At 18.3% G+C, this 11,662-nt stretch overlaps 2 protein-coding genes and 1 long non-coding RNA gene across 3 annotated transcripts in view; 2 read left to right on the top strand and 1 right to left on the bottom strand.

Moving 5' to 3' along the window:
- LOC116186108 overlaps window positions 1-490 on the top strand; it is a 2,284-nt gene extending 1,794 nt beyond the window's left edge. The window contains exon 3 of the long non-coding RNA XR_004151053.1: window positions 209-490. This is a non-coding gene — a long non-coding RNA (uncharacterized LOC116186108). The remainder of the gene's footprint in view (window positions 1-208) is intronic.
- A 1,526-nt stretch (window positions 491-2,016) lies between these two features.
- On the bottom strand, window positions 2,017-5,529 carry LOC102670768 (putative uncharacterized protein DDB_G0282133). Its single transcript, XM_031512415.1, has 4 exons — window positions 5,190-5,529; window positions 4,839-4,938; window positions 4,079-4,718; window positions 2,017-4,048 (listed from the first exon to the last, which is right to left on the bottom strand). Exons 1-4 carry the CDS (start codon window positions 5,255-5,257, stop codon window positions 2,130-2,132), a joined length of 2,727 nt encoding a protein of 908 aa, XP_031368275.1. The 5' UTR covers window positions 5,258-5,529; the 3' UTR covers window positions 2,017-2,129.
- Window positions 5,530-5,955: 426 nt separating this feature from the next.
- The window catches only part of LOC102671494 (pyruvate kinase-like), a 9,352-nt gene continuing 3,645 nt past the window's right edge, over window positions 5,956-11,662 (top strand). The window contains exons 1-3 of the mRNA XM_006619615.2: window positions 5,956-6,125; window positions 9,547-9,582; window positions 11,215-11,561. Of these exons, the coding sequence (XP_006619678.2) occupies window positions 6,003-6,125; window positions 9,547-9,582; window positions 11,215-11,561 (506 nt within the window). The 5' untranslated portion in view covers window positions 5,956-6,002. The remainder of the gene's footprint in view (window positions 6,126-9,546; window positions 9,583-11,214; window positions 11,562-11,662) is intronic.

Genomic DNA, 11,662 nt, shown 5'->3' with positions numbered 1-11,662 from the left:
TCTCGAATATAAGTAAATATAATATAAAAAAATTTATTAAATATACAAAAATAATATTAATAATAATTATTTATATATAAATTAAATTAAAACTTTTTAATTTTATTATTCATTATTAAACATTATTAAATATTTCATTCGATCTTACTTATTAATTTATATAAATTTTTTATATAAATTGAAAATAATCTGCTGTGATTTATTGTAGGGTGGTCAATATTTATTCATAGAGCATATACCTGAAAATGAAGGAATTTTTATACGATGGTTACAAAAAGTATTATCACAAACAAAAATATGGCCATTATTTTTTGGTGGTTGTCATTTAAATGTTGATCCTATTATGCATATTAAAAATGCTGGCTTTGATCAGATTACATGGAATACATTTACTCTTGAAGGTTACGTATCTCAATTTTTTCATTTAATTCTTTCAAAACAACATATATTGGGTGTAGCAATTCGATAATTCTATTTAAGAAAATAAAATTTTATCTTAAAATATTTTAGGATTTAAGATAGAATATTACTTTTCCAATAAAATTTCCAATAAAATACACTTATATTTTTAATAAAATTTGTGTATTTCACTTATGTTTTTATTTTAATTGTATTTAATGATACTACTACTTTCATTTTTTTTTTTTAAGTTCTTTAAGATATTTTTATATTATTTCTTTCATTAAATATATTACTTTATATTTCATCTTTTTTATTTGTAATTTAATATAAACAACATACACTCTGTCTTTCTCTCTCTTTCTCTCTCTTCCTCTCTCAATTTAAAAAATTTAAATTGATATAATTGTATTTTCAAAATTTAAATATATATTGTATATTAGATATACATATTATATATATTATAAATTAAACTCATAAAAAAATTATATAATGCTATTTATGAAATAATTACATATATACAATTAAATAATAAAAAAAATATGTGAATAAAATTAGACTAATATTGTAATAAAAAATTATTTTTAATTAAATAAAAGACATAAATTATTACATTTTAATATAAATCATGATAAAATATCATAAAAATAAATCGGCATGAATCTATGTTAAAACAATCACTTTTTATATCGAAATTGGAGATCTCTTCTAAAATGAAATATAATGTAATTTACGTGAAATTAAAAGAAATATAAATTATTATTTTGTTGGTTTTAAAAAAAAATAATATGATGATAAATTGGAGATTTTGCAGCAAGAAAAATTTTATTTTTAATAGTTTTTTAGTTATGACATGTTATATACAAAAATAATTTTACAATATTTAATGCATGATTGATGTAAATTCGATAACAAAAATTTTTGTAAAATTTGAATCTGCACTTATTATTGTTTTGTGCATTACAAATGTCAATTCAGATTTATTTCATATTTTTTGAATATCTATACAAATATTAATATATTTTTTTCATATTTAATTAATAAAGCAACAATAAGTCAAAAAATTGTATCCTTTATTATGTCTCTTATTATATTAACAAAAAACAATCATTTTTTTATATACATATTAGTGCAATTAGATTTTTATTTGGCAATAGAAATGAAAATTTATCAACTCTACTTATTATGTAAAAAAATATATATTTTAATCAGTAATTTTTTTATAATATTATATGAAAATATATGAACATCTTTTTCTAATATACTTAAAATTTGTCAAAATTAAATTATTTTTTTAAATGCAAAATTTTTAATTGTATTGTATTGATTATTAAAACAAATATTATATCTTTTATCCAAAACATTTATTGATAAATTTTTATATATTATGTGTATTTTAATATTTTAGTTAAAAAAAAATCTCTCAAAAAGTGATTGATTTGGCATAGAATTACATTTTTAAATTTAGGTTTAAAAAAAACTTAACATACATCCCATATATGAAATTTATACTGCATATCAGTTTACTTATATTATATCTCAACAATATTTGATTTTGTAAAAAATATTGCAATACAAGTTTATCATTTTATATTATGGAAGAAATTGTTTTTAAAATTTGACAAATAACAAAATACAATTATTTTATACAAAAATATAATGATAGTATGAATTACTTTTTAGTAATTTATTTTTTTGTCATCTAAGAATAAATTATTAAATGAGCAATGTCATTCTGTCAAATATTCGGAATCCGAATCAGAACTAAATATTTTTGTCTTAAAAAGTAAATGATTTACATGAGACTTTTTTTCAATTTGTGAAGTATTAACTTTAGATAATTTTTTTATATTATCTTTAATTAGAGTTTGTGCTTTAATTGTGCTTTGATTACAATCTTTTCCCACAGATAAATTATATTGTTGTAAAGATTTTTGTCTCTTGATTGAGTTAACATCTTCTTTCTGTGTTTTAAATTTAATATTTTTAGTCAAAAGTTCTGGTTCATTTAATGAAGTATTTAAATTTGAATATTTCATTACATTTTTTCTTGTTTTTTTATTCATATCATTTAAATTTTGATTTAACATTTTATAATGTTGTAATTTTAAATTTTGTGTATCTTTTAAAGTATGTACAAAATCTTCTTCATCAGAAGAGACCACTCGTGGTCTCTTCTTCTTATTACTCGTATATATACTACTACTTTCAGAACTTATTTCTGATTTATTGGAAGATAAAGTAATATTGTTTATGTTCTGATATACATTTTTGTTTAAAAACATATTTTTATTTATATTTGAACTTTTCTTACAAGAATCATTTATATTACTAAGTTTTTTATTTTTTATATTATATTTATTTTTATCAGCAATATGATTTGGTTGGTTTTTATCACTTGTTCTTCCTATTTTATTTTTAACATTTTCTTCTGTTGTATTTATTTTTCTACTAAATACTTTATTATTTAATTTCCTTTCTTTTTCATTATATTTTTCTTTTGATTTTAAAATATAATTATCGAAAGTTTTTGAAAAATCAAATTGAGAACTATTATCTGACAATAAAGATAAAGAACTAGACAAATCAAATGATGTATTACTACATTTATAAATTAAAACAGTACTTTGATCACTATTTGTATCTTCTGTTATTAAATTAATATTACTATAAGAATTAGTACCAGAATCATTATTAGAATAAATATAGTTTAATGTATTATGTTGAAAAAATTTATGAATATTTTTATTATCATTATGTGATTGAATAGATTCTGATATTAAATCATTTTTACTTAATTCTTTATTATTAATATTTTTATATTTCTGAATTTCAATTTCTGGTAATTGTTCTAAACAAACATTTAAATTTGAATTTATTATTTTTGGTAATACATTTTTTGATTTTTTATATTTCTCAATATCAAGTTTTGACAAACGTGTTAAACAAACAGTTAAATTCTTTAATTTTATCACTTCATTCAATTTTTTATGCTTTTGATTATTGATCGATAATTGAATTGAATTATTAATGTTTTCTATTGTCTTTCCTGATCCTTTATATTTTTCAATATCGTCTTTTGATAGTCGCGTTAGATAAATTATTGGATTTAAATATTTTATTTTTTTTGTTATATCATTAGTTTCTTTATATTGTTCTACATTTATTTTTTCTTCATAATTTATTAATTCATTAAATTTACTTTTTATATTTGTTAAATCGTTAATTGATGGATGTTTATTTATACTTTGATCAATGTTACATTTCTTTGACTGTTGATTTATTTTTGAATTCTTTTGAATAGTATTATTATTTATACAGATAGTTTCATTATTTTTTATTGATGTTTTTCTTAATTTTGATCTTTTTCTTTGTTTTTTATGGCTTAAAGTACTAAATTGTGTATTATTCATAAGATATTTATTATATATAGAAAATTGACTTTTTCTTTTTTTCCAAATTTTATATCTTTTTGATAATGTACATTCAAAATCTAATGCAGGATGTAAATTTTGTTTTGATTGAAATATTGTGTTTTTATTATTACTGTTCATGTTAATAAGATCAACTGGTGAATTTCTACCAGTGTATAATTTTTTTCGATGTCCTATTTTTATAATGCTATTTTGCAATTCAAAATTGTTTGTCAAACTATTTTGATCGATATGCAATATTTTCATATTTGATGAATTTTGTTCAATATAAGAATTTTTATTTAAATTATTATTAATTAATTTATCATGCGTATCAATTAAAAATGTGTCATCATTATTAATATCTACATTTTTCTGCAATTGTGATATATTTTTTTCTATATCTATATTTTCCTGTTGTAATACATGATTTAACACTTTATGAGTTTCATTTAATATGCAATGTTGCTGATCATTATCATTATTGTTTTCAGTATGTTCATTATTTTTTTCATGCATATTATTAGCAGTAATTTGTAATTTTTTAGTATTTTCTATATTTTGAAAAGTTTCTGTTGCATTATGTTTTGCTCCTTCTATAATAGCCATAGTTTCTATTTTATTAGTTGTATTCATATTTGACAAAATATATGTAGCAGTATCAACTGAGCTACTAGAAGACTTATGTGATGAACTTAAACATAATTCATTTGAATGAGATAATTCAATATCAGATTGTGTGTTTTTGTCTATATAAAGTTTCTTATAAGGTAAATAACCAGTATTTACCCAATATTGTATTACATTGAATGGTTTATATTCCTTTCTATAAATTTGATCTATTAATATAGATTCATTTTCAACAGGTTTTAATGATGAAATATTCAATACAGTTTCATCAGATGACTGAAACAAATTATAAACAATTATAAATATATTATTATTATATTAATGATCAGAAAAATATTATTACATATAAATATATATATTAAAATAAAATAAAATAAATTAAAATAAAATTCATACTTGTTCCGAATATCTATAAAACAATTCATCCCAAAATTGTTGTCTATGTTTTAAGATATGGAAAGGAATTCCAAATTTTTTATGGTTAATACCTGTAATTCTGAAATATATATATTAAAAAATATTAAAAAAATTAATTAAATATAGAAATAACTATAAAAACATGAAGCATGTATATATAAAATAATAAAATAGAATATATTATTTGTTAATGGTTTAATTATTATTATTATTATATATAATACATAAAATATTATCATATGAATGAAAATATATTAAACATACAAATATAATTGTATTAGATTAATTATATATTTAAAAACAAATTTGTTAACCTATATTAATATTTACCTTTCAACATTTTCGTTATAAGATATTGAAAGCGGTTCGTCATTAAATTCACTTATTTCACTTGGCATAGTATACACAGATAGTTTTAACAAAAATTATGAAAAATAATAAAAAAATATTAAATAACATGATAAAAAACTAAGTACTTTATTTAGTGTATTCAACATTTAAATTATTTAGTTACAAGATATTTAAGGATAATATCTATTGTATTTGCTATGTATTTTATATAAATGATATATATATTAAGCTATCGATATAAAAATTATTTGTATATAAAATCATTTGTATATAAATATTATTCTAATAAGAAAAAAATCAAAATAACAAAAATGAACAAAAAAGTCAAAATAATAAAAATCAAAAACAGAAAATATTCTAAATAGAAATTACAATGTTTGTTTTTATTATAGATTATTAAAAATTGACATATTTTATTAAAATTTTCTATATTACTTAACAAAAATTCATTTTATAAAAAATACATTTTGATTTAATTTACATTCATATTATAAAAAAATATTTCTGTAATATTATTCATTATGTAGCAGTTATTCTAGTTCCTTTTCTACTTAGTTATTTTAATTATTTTAAATAAAAAATGTAATTAATATATTGATAAAAATAAATTGTATTTAACATTTTTTTTCATCTTTATTTAACAATATTGTATTTTATTTAAAATAATTGTATTAAATTTATATCAATCAATCAAATTTAATTTTTAAAATAAAAGTTGGTAGTAGAATATTATCTGTTTTGCATTGAAAACTAGCCAAGAGGTTCAAGCGCATTGGAAAGTAGTGACCTTTCATGTCCTTAAAACCTCAGTTTCTGTTGAAGTGTGAACGTATAAGTTTGAGAATTTCAGTGTCTGCTCTATTCGTTGACTTGCTTCTCATTAAATTTGATTTTAATTTCAAGAATTTTGACAAGGTAATAGTTAAAATAAACTATATAATATGGTAAAATAATATATAAAATCATGCTATTATTCTTTAATGATTATAATCTTATAAGAATTTTGTAGTTTTGAAAATTTTTCACTATCGTAACTATAGAAATTTCAACATTTTTTTGTTTAAACGGAATTTCATTTGAATTTTAAATATATGTATACATTATAACATAAAACCGTCTTATTCATGAATGCATAAGAAATATAAGAAATATGTATAAAACGAGTATCGTTTTGACCTTGAAATAATATACGTACTTTAAATTGTTTTCTAAAAATTAAATAAGATTTAACAATGATTTTAAATCTTTCCTATTTTCTTTAATATTTATTTTATATCTTGTTTTATATTTATTTTAAATATGATTTAAAATAATATTAAACAATTTGAATATAATTTTTTTTTTTACCATATTTATTTATATTTATTATACATTTATTATATAATTTTTATAAAAATTTATATATATATAATTTTTTCATGAATTATATTATATATTTTTTAATAATATATGAAATTTTGAATTTCATATATTTCTTTAATACAAATATAACATATTATATTTGTATATAAAATAATTTTGGAATACATTTGGAATGATTTTATTTCACGATTATGCATTTTAATATATATTCATAAATTTTTTATAATTCATGAAATTTGATATCATGAAATTCATTATTGTTTTTTTATATATATCTATTATTTTTCAAGTATTTATATATTATAATTACAAAAGCAAAATTAAACAATAATTTTATTTTTTATAAATTAATATATGCTATATACACATACATACATACATACATATGTATATATAACACATACACAAACACACACATACACAAACACACACACAGACATATTGATATATATTATGCAAAAATATTTCATATCATTACAATGTAAAAATTCATATATGAGTTATACAATAAATTTTTGATTTTATATAATATTAATTCAAATTATTTTTATTTTTATAAATTAATAAAAGTATAATATAGATAGAATAAATAATAATTAATATATATATATTTTCATTTTTTTATTTATTACTTTTATTATTTTTATTATTATTTTTTTATTTATTATATCTGAAATATAATAATTTTGGATTATATATAACATTGGATTATATATAAGAAATATAAAAAAATATCATTCAAGCATATATTTCATTTTAAAGAATAATAACAATAATGTAATAACATAAATATTAATTATTGAGGTAAAAAATTGAAGTTTTATTTTCCTTAGAAAACTATACATGCATATTTCATTATAATTTTAATATTGTTCGTCTTTAATTCATTAATTTTTATTTTTAAGAAAAAATGATATTAAGAAATGTAAAATGATCTAATGTTAAATTATCTTGTACAAGTTCATTTTAGAAAAAATACAATAAAAAATATATCAATATAATGTTTTAAAAATCATTTTTGTAATGAAAAATAATTTGCTAATATAATGTAATTATGTAAAATTAATTTATTTTTTGAACTTAATACTTTGTTCCTATATACATGTATTACATATATCAAAATAATATTATAATAATATTATATAATATTAAACATGAAATATCATTAAAATTCTAGATTATAACTAATATTACAGTGATGCTCTATAACCTCTCGATAAAGATTATGATACGATATTTTAAAATTCTTTTTGTTCGAGAAAAAGAAAGAATAATGCATAAAACATATAATGATATCTATTAAATCATAATATTATACGACGTTTTACGTCATGATTGTATAATATATGATTGTAATAGTTTATCGTTAATCGTTTCAATTAAACTCGGAATTTGTTAAAGAAATGATATTATCTTTTAAATAAAATTATTGTGTCATATGTGCAATATGATTTGTAACATGTATGTACAACGTGATGATTTTATCATTTAATCCTCATATTAATCCCGTTATTCTAAATTAAATCTAATTTCATTGATAACAATTAATCAGATATATCTCTCTTAAGAATTATTTCAAAATATAATAACTTTATATTTTATTAAAATACAAAAAATATTTTTATATATAATATAATGATTAACTATTATTTAATATTCTATAAAATTACTTTTAAAGTTATATCTTTTGTTGAATTATTTAATATTTAAAAAAATTACAAGTTTCGTTGATATTTTATCATTTATAGAAATTTATAAAAAATTTAATATAATTCTTGAACAATACGGATTCATAGTTTTAATTATATTTAATTATTCAGATTATTCTACAATAATTATTTAAATTAAATTCTTGCTTAAATAATTCATATAAAAACATATGAAAGCAATAGTTTTCATTTTATTACTATCTTCATAACTTATATATATTTTAATTTTGTGGAAAATAAAATTTAATAAAATATTTAAATTTGACAATGATAGATGACATATAATATCTCATAATTTAAAATATTTCATTTAAATTCAATTAAAGTTTAAATATCATCAGACGATGGCGGTAATCAGTGCAGATTTATAATACATATACATTTTGTAAATTTTTTACATGATTTTTGGATATATATACATTTTGTACATTTTTATACGCTGATTTTTCAGGTTAATAATATTTTATTCTTATTTATATTACTTTATTAATTTATTACTAATTTTTTATTTGATTATAAATTAATTTTTATTTGATTTAAAATTACATTAATAAAATATAAGTAAATTGTATTATTTCATTAATGTATTATTTATTTTATTACATTAATTTATTATTTAATTACAAATTAATTTTTATTTGATATTTAAAATTACGATATTGATAAAATATAAGCAAATTATATAATAATTATAAAATAATTTATAATTTCGAAATATTCGATTATATTTCTATATTTATTTCTTATTATTATATTGTATTTATTATATTTATATTTATATTCATCATATGATTATATTTATATAATCATAAATATGTTGTATTTTGAATAATCTGTATAAAAATTAATATCGATTTGTATATATTTTGTATATATTTGTATATATTTAGTAATATTGTACTAAAATTAAAAATTATAATATTCCATTTTCATAAATATGTTTTATTATTTTTATATTAACAAAATTCGGTAAAATAAAAAAATCCTCCTATATATAAGATATATTTGTGTATAATATCTAATATGTAATTTCTTTAAACAAATTAATTAGAATGCCAGCATTTGAAATTTGTGCACGTCACTGCCATCGTCTACTACGTCCATTGAACATTTTCAATATTATCATGAATTTTCGATCGTCGCGATATTCCTATCACTTACCCGATAAACAGTTTACATCTTTTGTATCGAAGAATGCAGTCAATCATAGTTGCGGTATTATCAATACCGTACTACAATTAATTCCAGTTTCTTTATTTGTGCAGCCTGCCAAAATGGTATGGGTTACCGTCTATGATAAGGTATTTTAAAAAACAAGTTATTTTGTAATAGTTTTGTTATGTGTTGCTGCAATTTTTTTTTCTTAATTTTTCATTTTTTATTGCACGTGCATCATTGTTTGATTATATTAAATCATTGTACAAAATAAAGCCGGATAGATGATATTATGAAACAATTGAAAAAAACTTATATATTTCTAGTTCAAGAATTACAATATAAAATAAAGTGTGTAATGTAGTAGAGCATGTTATACTTAAATTTCAAGTTTTCTAATATTTCATTCATCTTTTAAATATGAAAAGTATTTAAAAGATTATTTTATTAATGATTCGTTTTGTAAATATTAATTTGTAGATATGGTTCGTAGATATTGATAATATAAATTACAGTTAATATTATTATTTAATTATGTTATTTACTGTTGATTGATTAATGTATTCTTACTAATATTGTTTTGCATTTGTTTATAAAATTATATTATTAAAGTAACAAATAACCCGAAATAGCACAACATGAATCATTATTTATCAAAATGGATGTATAATTATATAATCATAGACAAATTCTTCTTAATATCTTTAATTAGAATTGAAAAAATAAAAACAATATAAATTAACAAACATAAATTTGCAAAATTTAATAATTTAATAATAAAATATATATATTTCTTTTTAAATTCTGTATCATTATATCAATTATAATATTTTATCATCAAAATTATAATAATTCGAATTATTAAATGTGCCAAATTATTGGTTCATATTTATATAATGTGATATAAGAAGAATTTGAAAAAACGATTACTTTTAGCTTTTGAACTATTGATCTCTTTTTTGTGGTCCTCCACACAGTTACATTCTTCCGGAATAAGTATGTATTTGTAAAGTTATATTTTCAAAAGTAACTAATACTCTTTATGTTCGATTCATGAAAAACTATATTTTAATTTTTTTTATATAACTTCATATTAAATTTATTATTTGATATGAATTATAGATTATTAAAAATTTTTCTATTGTACAATTTTTTTATTTATTTCCTTAAAATAATGTCATTACTAGTTTATTTTGTGATATATCTAAAATTAAAAATTTATGATGCATGTATGATTTAGATGCATGTAAATTTATTTTATTTTTTATTCTCATATTAATGCATAAAAAATAGAATATAGATTAATAATTAGTATAATAAAGATATATATAATTAGAATTACTCTATCCATTTAGAATATTTTGTAAAATATTTTTGTTATTTGCTTCATTATTCTAACCAGCTTTTTGTATTAATAAAAATATCGAAAAATATTTTTCGATATTAAACAATTTTTTTTCACAATTTCATGTATTTTTGCAACTCTATTAAAAATAAATTTATCTATAGAGAATATCATTTGAACATTCAATTTTAACTAATTGTTAAATGTCAGCTAACTGTATGTAAAGTGTTAAAGTCATCCTCTATATTAAATTTTGTTTGTCATTTCAGAAATAATATTGCGCTTTTTAAATTATTTTGCATATGATTTTTATTTAAATATTATATAAAATGATATTTTTTAAAACGTCGAATGTGTTTCATTTGTTTTTAACAATTGTGAAATAAATTCTATGTATAAAATATAATTTCATCATTATACATTTTATTTCTAGATGGTTTCCGGAAAAACGATCTCTCAAGCATTATATGCTCAAACCCAATTAGATCATGTGTGTGCCCTTGATATCGATGCTCCTGTAGGGGCTGTCCGTCTTTCAGGAATTATTTGTACAATTGGACCATCTTCGAGATCAATTGCTATGCTCGAAAAAATGATCGATACGGGTATGAACATTGCTAGATTAAATTTCTCGCACGGAACTCACGAATATCATGCTGAGACTATTGCCAATGTGCGACAAGCACAGAAAAATGTTTCCACCAAAGCTGGTCTAAGCATTCCTGTAGGAATTGCTCTTGATACTAAAGGTCCTGAAATCCGTACTGGACTTTTGGAAGGTGTATGTAATTTATTCTATTTTTAATTTTTTATTCTTTATATATATATATATATATTTTTAAATTTATTGAGAAATTTTTAAAGACTTTTTTATATAAATT

This window comes from Apis dorsata, unplaced genomic scaffold, assembly GCF_000469605.1.
Source record: "Apis dorsata unplaced genomic scaffold, Apis dorsata 1.3 scaffold_429, whole genome shotgun sequence".
In the NCBI taxonomy this organism is placed as follows: domain Eukaryota; kingdom Metazoa; phylum Arthropoda; class Insecta; order Hymenoptera; family Apidae; genus Apis; species Apis dorsata.
The sequence above is the reverse complement of the archived record's forward strand: the minus strand, read 5'-3'. Positions and strand labels throughout refer to the sequence as shown.

Coding starts and splice junctions, on each gene's coding strand:
- LOC102670768 (XM_031512415.1), bottom strand. CDS start 5,257: ATGCCAAGTGAAATAAGTGAATTTAATGACGAACCGCTTTCAATATCT. Junction 4,939..5,189: donor TATAACGAAAATGTTGAAAG/GTAAATATTAAT, acceptor TATATATTTCAG/AATTACAGGTATTAACCATA. Junction 4,719..4,838: donor TTTATAGATATTCGGAACAA/GTATGAATTTTA, acceptor AATTTGTTTCAG/TCATCTGATGAAACTGTATT.